This window comes from Microcaecilia unicolor, chromosome 7 (genome assembly GCF_901765095.1).
Source record: "Microcaecilia unicolor chromosome 7, aMicUni1.1, whole genome shotgun sequence".
Lineage (NCBI taxonomy): Eukaryota > Metazoa > Chordata > Amphibia > Gymnophiona > Siphonopidae > Microcaecilia > Microcaecilia unicolor.
The window spans coordinates 16,032,860-16,050,526 of record NC_044037.1 but is presented as its reverse complement, the minus strand read 5'-3'; the positions used below and the strand labels follow the sequence as shown (position 1 = coordinate 16,050,526).

At 42.8% G+C, this 17,667-nt stretch overlaps 1 protein-coding gene across 1 annotated transcript in view; it reads left to right on the top strand.

Annotated features, from left to right (window-relative positions):
* The first annotated feature begins 2,758 nt into the window (after window positions 1-2,758).
* MAGT1 (magnesium transporter 1) overlaps window positions 2,759-17,667 on the top strand; it is a 63,302-nt gene continuing 48,393 nt past the window's right edge. The window contains exons 1-3 of the mRNA XM_030208907.1: window positions 2,759-2,986; window positions 9,219-9,388; window positions 12,943-13,060. Coding sequence (XP_030064767.1) covers window positions 2,903-2,986; window positions 9,219-9,388; window positions 12,943-13,060 — 372 coding nt within the window. The 5' untranslated portion in view covers window positions 2,759-2,902. The remainder of the gene's footprint in view (window positions 2,987-9,218; window positions 9,389-12,942; window positions 13,061-17,667) is intronic.

The window sequence follows — 17,667 nt, the reverse complement described above, 5'->3', positions numbered from 1 at the left end:
GTCCCACTCCAAACCCTGACCCCCCAAACAAGATCCAGGTTTTATTTATGCATTCTTTGTTTGTTTTTGTAATAGGTCACAGTGTCAAGAAACAGTCTTGTTTTTGTCCCTCTAAGACAGTGATAAAAATGTGTATGTGGCTTAACAAGAGTCATCTGCTAGAGACAAGCTTTCCCCCCTATATTTCTTTATTCTAGCATAGTAGTCTAATAGCTATTATATTAATAGATATTTACTTCTGATATAAAAATTATTAAATTTCCACATCACAGGCAATGGGAAGCACATCTTAATGCTGCCTTTTGATTATTTCCAATGAATTGTACATAAGGAGTCATGAATATCGTTCTAGATGGAAAATAACTCTCTGAAGTAATGGAAAAGTTTGAAAGGGCCAAGCTGACTAGGGCTTAAAAAAAAATAAGCTTGCCACAAATAACGGCAAATACAGTTGTTGTGGGAAAAGAAAAGCAGTCCTAGGTTTCTGCAGCATGGAACACATCAGATATACACAGGGTTTGTTTTGAGGGGGTACTGTGTACCAGCACCTTTTCCATTGTCTGCTAAAATGGACCCATGGTCCCCAAGTTTTAATGAAAGAGCTACAGCTCTACACACCAATTCTGCACTGTCTTTGAAGACCCACCTCTTTAATAGAACATACCATAACGATCCATCATTTGAACTATAGTGCATTACCGCTTTATCTGTTATTCCTATAACATTCTTTATATACATGATGATTTTATACACTATGTTTCCATGTTCTTATGAAATTACCAATTGTATATGTTAAGTCTGTCATGACAATACCATGGCGGAGCAATGTAAGACACATTGAGCCTGCAAATGAGTGGGAAAATGTGGGATACAAATGCAATAAATAAATAGATTCTGTGACTGGTTGCAGGGGGCCTGGCTATTATGGGGTGGGCCCCTCAGTGATCACCCCACCCCTGAAGGGTGGCCTGGCATTTAAGTACCGGCACCTCGGTTGCTAGAAAAAACACACTGGGCCAGATGCATCAACCAAACGTTAAAAAATCTAAAACGTTAAATCCCTAACAAATTTAAAAAAACGAAGGATGCACAAAAAAAAAGTCGCACATGTTCAGTGCGGTACTGTAAAGTACAATGCATCAAACCTGTGTAATCCCCATCGGTAATCGGCCCCTAACCCATGCGCAGAGCAGCCAAGTGTTATGCTGGCTGCTCTGCGCATGCCACAAATGTCAAAACTACAAAAAAAAACCCCAAACAAACAGGTTGCATGGATCGGGAGGGGGCAAAGGTGCTCATCAGGAGCGTCCTTCACAGACGGCCTTGCCCCCGCCCGAGTTCACCGCTGCTCCCTGCTTCCCCCCCCCGCTTCAAAACCGAAATAAAAATAAAAATAAAACTAACTTTTAAGGCTGCCCCGGCCCCCCTCCATTTCTGTCTCTTTCCCAGCCCTGCCTCAGCCCCGCCTGTGACATCAGACGGGGGCGGGCCCAGGAGGAAAGAGACGCGAACGAGAAGACTGGGCGAAGGCATCAGCTGAGCTGTTCTACTTGCCCGTGCAGCGCCTTCACACAGAGGCAGAGACGGTGCACGGGCCTGGTAGGAGGGGGGCCCGGTGGAGGGGGTAATGGCGGCGACGACCCCAGGAGGGGGCAGAGGGGGCGGGGCACAGGGCGGAGGATGTCAGGAGGTGGGGCTGGGACAGAGACAGGGAGGGAGGGGGCCGGGGCAGCCTTAAAAGTTAGTTTGATTTTTATTTTGGTTTTGAAGTGGGGGGGGGGGGGAAGCAGGGAGCAGCGGCGAACTCGGGTGGGGCGGGGGCAAGGCCGTCCGTGAAGGACGCTCCTGATGAGCGCCTTTGCCCCCTCCCGATCCTTTTTTGTTGTTAGTTTAATTTTTATTTTAGGCAGAGGGAAGCGGGGAGCTCACTTTTCTTTTCAAACATGATTTTTATGGTGCAGGGGCCAGCGGGGAGATGACAGCTCAGGCCTTAACGACAGGTCTGAGCTCATGTTAAATTTCTGATGGTAAGTGATTCGTTGCTATTGTCGGTATGGTTAGTGCATTCTGAATTGTCAACATTTCAATGGTAGTTTCTCGTTTGCATTCCGGTTTCGTTAGCTGCTAGCTTCGTCGAAAATGGCCTTTGATGCATGCTGCGGTTGAAAATTTCTGCATTAAGGGTCAGTAAAGGGTCATTAAGGTTTAGTGCATCTGGCCCACTGTACTTTAGCACTACTAACATGTGCTTTTACTCAAAGAGATCCTCAATTCTAAGTTAACCTCCTTGCGTTTACTACACTTCCCATGATCACTCACAAGTCACAACCTACCCTTACTGCTGCCCATGTCATACCCGTTTAATTTTACCACTCTATCAGACTGTTTGGTTGGGGCACCATTCAGGCCGCTCCTCCTTCCCTCGTTCCTCCAAATTAAAGAGGCAGAATTCACGCAGCTCGAAAGAAATCCCATAAACCGTACTCCACTTAAATTGTGCAACTAATTGAACAGCTGCTTACAAAACGGCTTCCACAGCTACTACTCTCTCCCAGCCTTTTACCCAAGTGTACAGCAACCTCCTTCCTTCCAATCCTCCTTGATGCTATTGCTAACCTCTCTCTGCTCGTCCCCGCCCACCACAGCAGCTTGTGCTACAGTACCAAACGAACAAATGGAATTGCAACAGCTTGCCCTTATCTGATTGGTTTACAAGGCGGAAGCGATTCGACCCTGCAGCAAGGAGGTTTACGTCACCACCAGGAAGCGACCCCGAGAGCTTTGCATCCGCTGGGGATCTCCTCCAATCGAAAAGGCGCGTCGGCTGAGCGTGACGTCACAGTCCTCCTGCGGGCGCGTTTCAAGTTTTCTTGAGCTGTCTGTGGGAACGGGGTGAGGGGCGATGGTTGGGGTGCGGGCGCTTCCCGTTCTTGCGGCAATGTTGGTGATGTTTGGAATGCCCTCTGTGGGACAGAAGAAGAAGGAGGTAACGGGGGAGGGGAGGAGTTTGGAAACTTGTGTGAAATGAGCGCGGAACCGGTTCCGTGGTAGCCTGGGCCCAGAGAGTGGACTAAAGTCTTGTGTTTCCAATCGCTGCTGCGCGAAGGGAAGTTAAGAGTTTGAATGAAAATAATGAAAAGCAAATGGACAAATCTCTTTTGTCGCCCCCCTTCTCCTCCACTGCTAACTCCAGGCTTCGCTCCTTTTCTCTCACGGCACCTTATGCCTGGAATAAACTTCCTGAGCCTGTACATCTAGCTCCATCTCTAGCTGTTTTAAAATCTATGCTGAAAACCCACCTTTTCCCTGCTGCTTTTGGCTCCTCCTAGCCACTAGTCATTTGCCTCCCTCCCCCTTGTAAGTTCTCACCCAGTACTTCCCTCCCCTTATTGTCTTGTCTGTCTGTCTGTTATTTTTAGGTTGTAAGCTCTTTTGAGCAGGGACTGTCTATCTCTATGTCAGGTGTTCAGTGCTGCGTGCGTCTGGTAGCGCTATACAAATGCTAATAATAATATGTCGATTCTATCCATACATGAGTTCAATACCTGGATGTGTGTCAGGAGCATGTTGAGGTCTGCTTTGACGGGGATGTGTTATGTGTCTTGTAAAACACCAATTTATTTCTTTTTCCATACTCGCCTACTTTATTCATTTCAGTGACAGTTATTGGCTGAGTATAATAGGGTTTCTTCTGACATTATTTTTATATTTATTTATTTACTTAGAGGCATATTTTCAAAGCACTTTGGGAGGCTAAGTTCCATAGGTTTCTATGGAACTTTGGGAGGCTAAGTGCTTTGAAAATGAGCCTCATTGTGTTCACACCTTTTTCAAATAGTAGTTCAAGGTGAGTTACACACAATTTCTTTGTACCTGAGGCACTGGAGGGTTATGTTACTTGCCCAAGATAACAAAGCGCAGCAGTGAGATTTGAACTAGGCACCTCTGCTCTAACTACTAGGCTACTCCTCCACTGCAGTCATGAGCCCTAAATCTGGTATCTGCAGCATCCCTAGTGTGTTTTCCCAATCCCTTAGCCCCCACAGGGAGAGGAAACACTTCAGCCTCATAGGCTGAAAAATGAGAGAGAAAACTTAGAATCAGGCGCAACCAGTAATGATCTTTATTGGTATCTCACAGAGCCAATATACAAAATAATTGTTCTCTCTCTGGAGCAGGTTGTCAGACAGCAAAGCAAGACGCAAACACAATATAAGAAAGACTGCTCAGCTCACACTGTCCCAACCATTACATATATAGCTTTAGAAAGTTTCGTTTCTCAAATCATGTGATTTCTCCTAATCTAGAATCAGAAAGTAGCGTATGCCATGTATGGCTATTCCTGTATTATATCACTCTCTCCTGATGTGGGTTCACGTGGACAGTCGGTGGCCATTGGCTAATTAGCTATCAGTTCGTGCACAGCGTGTAGTTAGTCACAGGGCATAGAACAATGCCCTTGTGCCCTCTCTCTGTCTCTCCCCACAAATGAAACATTCTGGACATATTAGGCTCACTGTGTATCGTCAGTCTGTCTCTTAGCACGTCCCAAGGTTATATCCACCTTATATAAAAAACATTCTCAGCTCCAGCCAAGTGTTATCACTGAAGTGTCATTCCTCAGTCCTGAGAAAAGCACTGTATGTTACAAGGATGCCAACTTGTGAGAACCAAACTGAGCAAAGTACAGGCCTTAGTAACAGGCCTAGCATAGGAAGGAATATACACTAGTCAACCTAGAGATAGAAGATCTGAAAGTGAAATTGTTGCTGAGTTTGCCATCCAATCCATTATAAATTTAAGATGGTAAAAGATGAGTTGGCAGCTGTAGAACATTGTTCCTTGGCTAGGTCGTTGTTCGTATGCACTTTTCAGTAATAAAAAAAATAAAGAATGCACTGTATTTATTTTATTTGTTCAGCTTTTGTTGTTGCTGCTTTTTTTTTTTGTTGTAATTTTCATTAGTGACAGAAATTGCCGGGAAACTGCTATAAATGGTATAGCAACATAGTACATAAAGGTAGATAAAGACCTGTGTGGTCCAGCCAGTCTGCCCAACAAGACAAAGTAATTACGTATGGTATGTGATACTTCATATATATACCTGGTCTTGATTTGTCCTTGCCATTTTGAGCACACAGACCATAGAAGTCTGCTCAGCACTGTCCTTGTTCTAAAATTTCTGAAGTTAATTTCGAAACCCCTGAACAGTTTTACTTCAGCCCATCCGAATCTATTCAGCCATGATCAGGGCATAGACTGTAGAAGTCTGCCCAGCACAGGCCTTGATCTCCAACTTGTGAAGTTGAATCTGTCCAGCCACGATCAGAGCACAGACCGTAGAAGCCCGCCCAGCACTGACCCTGTCTCCCAACCACTGGCATTGCTTCCCAATCTTAACTAAGCTTCTATTATTATTAGCATTTGTATAGCGCCACCAGACACACGCAGCGCTGAGCTCAAAAGAGCTTACAATCTAAATAATACAGACAGACAAGACTGTTACGGGTGAGGGAAGTAATGGGTGAGAAGGAAGGAAGGAAGGGACAAGGGGAGGGCAATTGAGTATTGGCTAGGAGCTAAAAGCAGTAGTGAAAAGGTGGGTTTTCAGCATAGATTTGAAAACAGGTAGAAATGGAGCTAGACGTATAGGTTCAGGAAGTTTATTCCAGGCATAAGGTGCCGTGAGAGAAAAGGAGTGAAGCCTGGAGTTAGCAGTGGAGAAGGGGGACGACAAGAGAGATTTGTCCAGTGAACGGAGTTCGCGGGGAGGAATGTAGGGAGAGATGAGAGTGGAGAGGTAATGGGGGGCTGCAGAGTGAATGCATTTAAAGGTCAGTACAAAAAGTTTAAACTGTATGTGGAATCGGACAGGGAGCCAGTGAAGTGGCCTGAGGAGTGGGTTAGTGCGGGTAAAACGATTCTGGCGGAAAATAAGTTGTGCTGCAGAATTTTGGACAGAGGAGAGAGATGGCTGAGTGGAAGCTTTTTTGGATCCATTCCTTTTAAATAGAATTCTTTTGTGTTTATCCCACACATTTTTGAATTCCGTTACCGTTTTTATCTCCGCCACCTCTCGCTGGAGGGTATTCCACGTATCTACCACCCTCTCCTCGAAGAAAGTACTTCCTGACATTATTCCAGTCTGCCCCTTTTCAACCTCAATTCATGTCCTCTAGTCCTAGTGCCTTCCGTCTCTGTAAAAGGTTTGTTTGCATATTAATACCGTTCAAATATTTGGAGCCCCAGAGAAGCTTGGCATTGAATTTTAACTTCCAGACCCTTAACCATTCTTCAAACATGTGGAGATACCTTCTCATGGTGACTACTCCCTCCAGGGTATCTACTCTTCTATCTTTGTGTCATCCGCAAAAAGGCAAATTTTTCTTTCTAATCGTTCAGTAATGTAATGTGTTTGCATTTGTGCAGCACTGAAGGTAAGCAATAGGAATTGGCACTTAGGTTGACTTAGTTTTGTTACTTCAATGCATGTGTTTCCTATGAACTGAAATGTTTATTTTACCAGCTGTAGGAGGACCACTTGTGGGCCACAATGTAAATTGCAGTATATATGGTGATTTTTAAGGCAGTAGTCTAAATTTTAAAATCTATAATTCACATAAAGTTCTGCTTGTACTGAAACTTAGATAAATCTTTAGGGCAAGGATTCTGTTTACTATACAAATTATAGCACACCAGTGTACTATGGTGTGCTGCTTGGGAAATGCTGAATTTAACACCCATTGTTTTAGCCAGTTGGGAGAGATTTTGAGTGGTCAAGGTTTCATCCTGTAGAACTAATTTCCAAAGTTTTAAACCAAAGTCTGAGATTGGACAGAAATCCAGGGTAGTCGGGACTGGTTGTATTGGTTGAAGTCATATTTTCTGTTCTTGGTCTATACGTTTTGGTTTAATAATAACATTTATTCACTGTGTGGGGGGGGATCCAAGATGGCGTTGTAGTGTTTTACTGCACCAGATGCGCTCAGATTTTCTCCTCAAGCACTGCTGTGAACGGCTCCGGACCTCCGTGAATAATGGGGAAAAGGAGAGGGAAGGTGCGGGAGAACCTCTCGACTCCCACCGGGACCCACCTTCATCAGCAGACAACTTTGGAGCAGTTCGGGCTGACGTCCGATCCCAGGCAAGCCTCTTCTCCTGCAGTCAGAGCCAGTGTGTCAGCGGGGTCTCCTTGAGCCCCGTCTTATGTGCGGCTCCCTTACAACCAGGAAGGAACAGCATGGAGTAAAGTCCTGTAGCTCAATCTCCCAATATAGAGGAGATAGACACGCAGGGAGAATCTATTAGGAGCAGCCAGCTGGATGAACAAATTGCAGCACAGACATTGCCATCACAGATAGTGAGAACTTTAAATCAGTCTTTAAAGGCTCCCCTTCCTGCTTCATCTTTGGGGCTTTTGGCAAAACCAGCTGTAGTGACAATGGAGTCACTCTGGGACCTGACATTTAACTTAGTCATCTTTAGAACTATTGATAACCAAAAATACTAGTGAAATTAAGGTATTGTCTGAAGCAGTCCTTATCCAGGCACAGGCAGCTGCTCAGCAATCCTCAGAAATGAAACTTCTAGATGAAAACATTCAAAAACTGGAATATTTTGGTCACGTCTCAATTAGGGACAGAAATTTTACATTTCGTAGATTCGAATTCTTAGAGAATCAATATAGGAGATTAAATCTGAGGCTGACCAATTTTCCCAGATCACCTTTGATTACACCGATAGAAATGGTTAAAAAATATTTGGTGGAAATTTTGGGAATGTCTGGGGACTCATTACCTCCGACAACTCGGGTACAGTATTTGCAGAGTAATGTTAAACATTCATCTGGAATTTCTCAACCCCAAGTAGAAGATAATATGAACCTCACATCTTTCTTGGAATCCTCACTAGAGGTTATTACCCAGAGGACAACTGGTGGTTTCCTTTGCTTTGGGGATGGATCGAGATGCTATGTTGAAACTTTTGTGTTTTCTGTCTCTTCACCCTCACAGGGAGGGAAAACACAGATAAGAAAGAGAACTTGGACTCAGGCGCAGCCAGTAAATTACCTTTATTGGTATTACACAGAGCCAAATATAAATAATAGTTCTCTCCCTGGAGCAGGTTGTCAGTCAGCAGCGCACATTCGGAAAGACAAGAACTGCTCAGCTAATACTGCCCTGGACATCACGTATATATTGTTGCAAGTGACATTTCTCATAAATCATGTGATTTCCCCTAAACTAGAAATCAGAAACTAGCCTATACCATATATGGATATTCTGCACATGAACAGTCGATGGCCATTGGCTAATTAGTTTGAGTTCTGTGTCAGTTCTGCGTGCACAGCCAGAACAATACCCTTGTGTCCTCTCTCTGTCTATCTTCCCAAATGAAACATTCTGGACATGTTAGGCTTACACTGTGTCCTCAGCCTGTCAGCAACTGCCAAGGTTACATCCACCTTTCATGAAAAACATACTCAGCAGAAAACAAATGTTATGAAGTGTCAGTTCTCAGCTCCTGAGAAAGCAATGATTGTTACACAAGATGCTGAGTTAGTAGGCTAACATATGAGAACCAAACTGACAGTACAGGCCTTAGGCCTAGCCCTTAGTAACAGGCCAAGCATAGGAAGGCTTATACACTTTCTTTTCATCATTTAGACTCTCTCTTCCTGGGATCTAAAATAAGAATTTATCCTGATTTGGCTAGAGAAACACAGAAAAGGCGTAAAGCCTTTTTGGCTCTACACCCAAGGACTTTGGCATTAGGTGCAAATTTTGTACTTAAATTTCCTTGTATATGTCGAGTATTATTTCAGTCTAAACAATTTCAATTCTTTGATCCCAAGCAGTTAGAAGAATTTTTGCTGTCTAAAGAAGAGGTAAATGTTATAGTCTAGTCACAGATAGTACACTGTATGATTGCTTGGAGTAAACTAACTGGGTAGCAATAATTATAAAATGATTTCCTAGATTAATGGGTTTATTTAAGCTCTTGGATCTAATTTACCTAATTATAGTCGAAAGTGGGGAAAGATTTCTGTTATTGGTAACATTGAATATTTCTTTATGTTAAGATTTTCCAATTTCTTGTATTATCTCTCTGAAGAGTTGTGTAATATATAATTTGAATAAAAATGAATAATTTATTCACTGTGTGTGATTGTAACATGTTAATTATAATTACAGATATTTATTGTTTTGATTTTATAGATGGTTTTATCAGAAAAAGTTGGTCAGCTGATGGACTGGGCCAGCAAGCGAGCTGTTATTCGAATGAATGGTGACAAATTCCGTCGTCTGGTGAAGGCTCCTCCAAGGAATTATTCTGTTATTGTGATGTTTACTGCTTTACAGGCTCAAAGACAGTGCATGGTGTGCAAGTATGTGCTATTTCTTTCATACTTTCATCTAGAAGATACTAGTATCAGAATTTATGTAATTTTGTTTTGTTTTTTTTTACTAGTGAACCCAAGCAAAACAAACCACAGCCATATACAGTTGACTGCATACATAACATTTCAACACAGTAGAACAAAGAAGTGAACATCCCCAAAATATTTGACTTTCAATATATCCTCCCCCCTTCATTACCCATTCACCCTATGTCCATATTAGCAGGCCCTGTACTATAAAAAGAGTTTCATAGCTAACCAGTAGGGCATGCTAATACAGCAACTCAAAAAGGTCAGTCACAATAGATTGCATAGGAGTTTAAAACGTATTCACATACATGTATAATAATTTAAATCCCCTCCCCCCATACCCCACACCAAGCATTAAATAATTATATGGAATACTAGGCTTCTTTTGGTCATCCATACCCTCAACTAAGGGCCTTTTGTTTCTAAACTGTGCTAGCAATTCCTGGTGCAGCAATGCCGACAAAGCCCATTCACATTGCATTGCAGGAATCGGTAGTATGGTTTCGTAAGGGGCCAAAGTTCCTGACCCCACCTAGCATCAGAATTTAATTTGTAAGTACACAGTATATAAGGTGTAAATATATTTACATCTTTACCATGTTAAATATTTATTCCCTGAACTAAGGTCATCTTTAATAAATGTTGCCAAATATAGCAGCATGTTAGCTTGTAAAAAAAATAGTCAAGTAGAATGGTAAAGATGATACCTTTTTTGTTAATGTGAATTCAGTGGTCCTCAATTCAAGGGGGTGGGGTGCATAGGACATCTAGTAGTGCCTGCCTTTTGTTTCTTCCAGCAGCCCCATAAGGTAGTGGCTCTCAACTAGAGAATGACACGGGGACGGGGACAGATCCCACAGTGACGGGGCGGGGATGGGGACAAACTTTGTCCCTGTGTCATTTTCTAGTTGGAAGGGTAGAGGGTGGTGGTGGGAAGAAGGGTTATTATAGCTGCTCATTGTTATTGTTTTCTATTTGTAATTTATACACAACAGTTGCACAGCATATTGTTCCTTTTTATACTTTACTAGAAAAGATTTAAATATAAAATCATCAAGTGTTCAAGGCTTCTGTAGATGAGGAGAGAACCTGCGGGGGTGGGGATGGAGACAGGGCCTTCGGGGACGGGGCGGGGACAGAGACAGAACCCACGGGGACGGGGCCAAACTTTGTTCCTGTGTCATTCTGTACTCTCAACTCAGTCTGGGTTGCACCCACCTGGTCAGATTTTCAGGATTTCTACCATGAACATGCATGAGATATATTGGTGCTTGTTTAGATCAGGTTTGTCTGCGTTCAGTCCTCAAGGGCCACAAACAGGCCAGATTTTCAGAATATCTATAATCTCTATATGGATTGAAAGATGTGATTGAATGTTGTTTTAGATATGCACAATGTAAAAGTGTTGTTTAGGATAAGTTTTATGATAAGACTTGATAATAAAGACTAAAGTGTACATTTCAAATACAATATAGTTATTTATGATGTGTATATGAATATTAATAATATATTGGAATTATTGATACCCCTTTTTGGTACATTTATAATGACTATGCATGAGAGAGATTAGCATGCCCTCCAATTCTATTCTATGCAGATTCAATAGGGATAACTTCCCTCTCAGTTGTATTTTTGCAGGCCAAATGCATGACCTTGCATTTTTTGAGCATGAAAGTTTAGCTGCAAAATTCTAGACTATTCTTCAAACTATGCTAGATCCCCATGTTATCCACATCATTGGGGGTATTTACCCTATTGCATATATTGGTATCAGCAAAGAGGCAAACCTTACCAGACAGCCCTTACACTTTATTTATACTGCAGCAGGACATATTTATCCATTTCTACCCTGAGATAATATTTAACCATCTCTCTGACCTCATGTGCACCTTTCTTTAAATTAGTCATCTTTATTCTCTTAACTCCTTATTCTCTTACCTATCTAGATGTTCCATCTTTGCTTATACCCTACACTGTCAAAATGTTCTATTACCTATTGTGTTGACATTTTAATTGACAGTGAGGGTTTAATATCCTATTAAGCATTGTGTTGACATTATAAGTAGTATACTATGCCATACTTTGTAGTATTTGAATATTGTTTCTGCTGTAATTGTCTAACTGTACACCACCTTGAGTGAATTCCTTAAAAAAGGCAGTAAATAAATCCTAATAAAATAAGTATGTATTTATTTATTCATTGTATTCTACTATTATCCAAAAACAAGTTTCAGTTCAATGTGGTTTACAATTTACAGTTATGTGACATTACATTTTAGAAAAAAATGTTAAAAAGAACTGGACCAAGAACTGATCCTTGCGGCACATCAGTGGTAGCACCCTTTTCCCGAGAGTGAAATCCATTTACCACTACCCTTTGTCGTCTAACCCAGTCAGTCTGTACCAAAATCACATAGTTATTTATAAGTCTTTGGTGTGTAAGTACATCACATTAACATTCTCCCTCGATTCAACTGACTGATCACCCAGTAAAATGAATCAGATATGTCTAACAAGACCTATCTCTAGTAAAACCATGCTGCCTCAGGTCTTGCAATCCATTGGATTCCAGGAACTTCTCTGTTCTCTGTTTTAGAAGTATTGCCATTAATTTACTCACCACAGAGGTCAGACTAATAGATCTGTATTTCTTAACGCCCTCCTTTTGCTTTTGCAGAGAGGGACCACATCTTCTCTTCTCCAGTCCTCCAGGACCTCTCCTTACTGTAGCAAAGCATTGGAAAGGTTAGACAGCACAGTCACCAGAACTTCCTTAAGTTCATAACCACATTCAAGGTGGTTACAAAGTAAAATCCACCCTTTTGAAACGTATTGAAGTGACAGCTAAGGGTTAAATATATTAGCACCCTTTTGGCTTAATTTTATTATTCTTTCTAGCCTAACAGAATGTGGAGTAGTACCCAAATTTAAACTGTTCTTCCCATCTGTCCTCCCTCATCCAGGTCAGAGACACATGCACCCAGGCAGCACAGATCAAGACACATGCACACAGACGGGTTCAAAAGAATTCCACAATCCACTTGCTTTTAAATAAAAAAGAAGTGAAGGAAAGCATTTACACTACCATTCTAATTAAAATTGGCTTCTTCCACCTCAGCACCCCCACATACAAAGGTGAGTGAACAGGAACACTATACTATGCACAGAACTGTGAGCTTGCATGCTCACAGGTCCCTAAAGTTGCTGTGTTCCCCTGTTGCCCATCTCTTTTCAAGTAGAAAATACATGATAAGATGGGGCAGGATTGCCACAGGGACTGTAAACATACAAGCACTAATTCTGTACCTAGCACAGTGTTCCTGTTGGCTGCAGTCATTGCACCAAGCCCATTTCACGTCTCAAGAATACCAACTGCAATTTGCAGGCATACGTTGTATCCTTCATGCTTGGGCAGTACACATGGCTAAGCTACGTTAATGATGTGAAGCTTAAAATAATTGATCTGTATCTGTTGTTATTAGTATGTTTTTGTGTTGTGTGTTTACTAACAGACAAGCAGATGAAGAGTATCAGATCCTGGCAAACTCATGGCGCTACTCCAGTGCATTTACCAACCGGGTATTTTTTGCCATGGTGGATTTTGATGAGGGGTCCGATGTATTTCAGATGGTATGATTCAGTTCCCTTTATTTCTTCCATGTTTTGCTGTAGTAATTTAATTAGATGAACAGTGGGTGATCTAATGGTTGAAATACAAGACTAGGGAGCAGGAGACCCAAATTACTACTACTACTACTTGACATTTCTAAAGCGCTGCTAGGGTTACGCAGCGCTGTACAATTTAACATAGAAAGACCATCCCTGCTCAAAGAGCTTACAATCTAAAGGACGAATGAACAGTCAGTCCGATAGGGGCCGTCAAATTGGGCAGTCTGGATTTCCTGAAAGGTAAGAGTTAGGTGCAGATCCAGCTTCTGCCACAGACACTCAGATTATAAATTCTCTGGGGCAAGGAGTCATTGCATATAGTTTACAATAAAGTGCTCAGGTTGAAATAATAATAGACTTGGGAGAGAGGAAGTGACGTCAGCGCCAGATGATGGATGCCTGAACGCTTAGCTCCGTCGGAGCAGTGATTATATAGCGTATTTACCCAGTTCGTAGAGCTTCTACTCACCTGAATCTAGCTGAGCTTACAAGATATTGGGCAATGTCAGCCCGACGATGTTTGGAGAAGTATAAGTTTACATCGACTTCAAGTAAATTGGCGGCTGGATCAGCTCGGGCGCCAGCAAAGTCCCGTGCCAAAATGGCGGAGGTGGACTCTGGATCAGAGATTGAGGATCCCAGTGAGTCAACAGAAAATGAAGCTGAACTCACCAAACAAGGTGTAGTCAGATGGTTCAAGGCGCTGAAAGCTGAGATGACTGAGGTGAGGAAAACAATCCAGACGGTGGTGGCTGATATTCGGAAAGAAGTTGTTGACATAGGGGACAGCGTGGGACAGGCCGAGGAGAAACTGGAGAGCTTGGAGGGGGAGATAGACACTGTTTGCAGAGCTTAATATGGAATGGAAAGAGCGTGAAATGTTACAAGAGACTGTTGAAGATCTGGAAAATCATACCAGAAGGTGTAATTTAAGATTCAAAGGGGTCCCAGAGACTGACACAAATAAAAGCTGTGAGCAAATTATCAAAGAGATCTGTAATAACCTACTGGGTCTTGAGGACGGTGCGCAAGACGAGGCTCCCACATTCCATATTAAGCTTGATTGTGCCCACAGAAGCTTGGGGCCAAGAAGATATACACTCCCAAGAGACATTGTGGTCTGTTTTCATGATTATGGTATTAAAGAAAAGATCTGGAAGAAGGGTGACGTACCATGAGAACAAAAAGTACCAGGAGCCTTTAAAAAAAAAAAAAAAAAAAAAGGGGTGTTGAAACCTTTAATCATGTATTATGATGAAACAATCCTATAGTAGAAGAGTTTTTCTCTGCTTGATTTCGCGCAAAGGGACAACATCACAGCACAGCATATTGCGTCCAGCTGACGTATTGAATTTTACAACACAGGCGTACCCATGGTGTTACACTTCGTGACCCCTGACGCAGGCGCTGAGTGCCGAAATACGGACCGTGTCGGGTCCACTATAGGATTGTTTCATCATAATACATGATTAAAGGTTTCAACACCCCTTTTTTTGAAGGCTCCTGGTACTTTTTGTTTTAGTTATTTGGATTTTTTTGTACTTTGCTCCCTCTCTTCGATACATTTGAAATACCATGAGAAAATTCGAAAATCACGGTTTTTCAAGACCTGACGAAGGTGACACTACAGAAGCGGAGGGACTTTCGCGATCTCACTAAATACCTGCAGAAAATTGGGCACACCGCTACCGCTGGTTGTACCTATTTTGTACGCTGGTTGTACCTATTTGGGTTGTTCACAATAGCGGGACAGTCTCGGAGGGTCTGCACATTGACTGAGGCGTGGAAAGCGCTACAAGAGCTTGGATGCATGGACTTGCTGCCAGTGGCAGTGGAAATTGCTCAATCTACTTCACCTCCGCAAAAGAGAAAGCAGACATGGCAGAAGTGTGGCTGCGGTTCTGCGAAAAACTTTGGAAATTCTGGAGAAGAAGAACTAACTTTAGATTTCTGGACTGGTGATCTGGATAATACAGTAACAGCATGTAGAGAGAGAATTTCCCCTACTTCTCCCCCCCCCCTATATGCTTTTTACTGTTGTATGTACGGATGTAATTGGATGGTTATGTTTGAGACAAATGGGTAGATAAGTGGGGAGAATGGGGGCGGGATAGGAAGTAGGAGAGCGAGGATTCCATGATGGGACTGGGAAGGTAAGGAAATAGGGCCTGCTCTGGCGTTGAGGCGCTTCCTCAGGGTGAACACTGGTCATGAGGGACACTGGTCATGAGGGTGACTGACCAGTCAGCGAGGGGGGGGGGATTTGGGGGGGGGGAACGGGATGGACGAGAAAAAATAAGGGTTGACTCGGAATGTAAATGGGTTGAATTCTCCAGGCAAACGAAGCTTGGTACATAAGGAGTTAAAACGTCTTCAATGGGATGTGATCCTGTTTCAGGAGACCCATATATGAAGACAAGAAACACAGTTGCTTAACCATAAGGCATATAGTGAATATGTTGTTCATTCTGATTCAAGGGGGGGAAAGGTTGGGGGGCTGGTAATATATGCCAGTCATTTTGGAGGTTAAATGAGGGCCTTCTGGGGGACAAGAAGGTATGTCAAGAACTCCGGGATGCTATTCGTGATTACTTGGCAATCGATATGGGAGAGGTTACCGAAGCTATATTGTGGGATGCCTTAAAAGCGGTGCTCCGGGGCCATTTAATTAAATGGGGAGCTAGGAAGAAAATGGAAAGTAAAGAACTTGATCTTAGAGTGCAACTAGTTCACCTGGAATGTCTCCATCGGGAGGGGGGAGCAAACGAGGTGTTGGCGTGATTGAGAAGTTGTCGCCAGGAACTTCATAAACTTCAGGTCGAAAAAATAGAATATATGAGGAAATTAACCCAACAAAAAGTTTTTGAATTTGGAAATAAATCAGGTAGGATGCTGGCCAATCTCCTTTGAAAGCAACAGCAACTAAACACCATCACTAAAATTAAGGATCCAGAGGATATTTTGTACTACCAGGATAAGGATATTCGTACTAGGATCCATGAATACCTCCACAGACTTAGTTTACCATCATTGACTAGTGAGGAGACTGTACAACTAAAGGCACCTTTTCAATTAGATGAAATCCTTCGAGCAATTAAGGGCCTTAAGGGGGGAAAGGCTCCAGGCCTGGATGGGTTTTCAGCAAAATTTTACAAAATATTTGTAGGGGAAGTGGGTCCTCTATTGCAAAGGGTTGGAAATGCCTGTTTTAATGGCCAGCAACTCCCATTGAGTACGCATGAAGTGGGAATATCTGTGCTGCTGAAACCGGGGCGAGACCCAGCCCTATGTGGCTCCTACCGTCCAATCTCGTTACTGAATTTAGATATAAAACTTTTGTCTAAGATTTTGGCAGATAGGTTAGGGCGGGTGCTTCCACGTTTGATACATACGGATCAGTCAGGGTTTGTGGTAGGAAGGCAAGTAGCGGATAATATCAGATGCACTTTACACATTATGTGGGAGGCCCAGAGGGGTAGGAACCCGGTGGCGCTTTTGAGAAAGTTTTTGACAGGGTAGAGTGGCCATATCTCTGGCAAGTGTTACAACATATGGGGTCGGGCTGGGGACTTTTGGGTTGGATGGATCGTCTGTATCAAGATCCAGTGGCAAGACTCAAGATTAATGGAGGTTACTCCTCTACTGTCAAGATAGGGAGGGGTACTCGGCAGGGATGTCCATTGTTGCCCCTCCTTTTTGCTCTTTATATTGAGCCTCTGGCTCAGAGGGTGAGGTTACTGGAAGATATTCAGGGAGTTCAAGTTGGACAGAGTGAGCATAAGCTGGCTGTTTTTGCAGACGATATTTTATTTTTCATGAGATCGTCGGGTCTTACTTTACCAGTTTTGATGGGAGAACTAAATAACTTTAGTAGATTATCTGGATTCAAGATAAATTATGACAAATCAGAATTCATGGAAATAACAGACATGCAAGGGGAACTGGATCCTGGGACCAGGGATTTTCCCTTCCGGCATGCTCGGGAGCACTTTAAGTATCTTGGCATTATCACTTTCTCGTTATATAATTACAACTATGTTCCCTTGTTCAAGCACCTCCGTAAAGATCTGGCGTATTGGCATGGTAGGTGGTTGTCATGGTGGGGCCGCACTGCGGCAATAGGAATGAATATTTTACCAAGACTACTATTTCTATTTCAAACCCTCCCAATCTCAATTCCCAGGTCTGAGCTGGAGCGTTTACAGTGTGATATATGGGGGGGGGGGGGCCTAGACTACATAGTAGAGCGATGTGGAGATCGGTAGAAGTGGGAGGACGGGGAGTTTCAAATTTACTTTGGTACTATTGGGCAGCCCAATTAAAGCTGATTTCGGCCTGGAGCCAGGAGACGCTCACGGTAGTAGCAAATATGGATTCGGAATATATAAGGGAATATGTTCTGGGGGCAGTTTTGTGGGCCTCCTTGTCCTCCAGGGCCTATGATCAGCTCATAGATAACCCATTTGTGCAGCATTGTCTGAGATTGTGGTTTTCTCTTCGGACCAGATTTGGGAGGTCAGGACAATCTTCTTCATATGCACGTTAGTTAAGAGCCCGGGTTCAGTGCA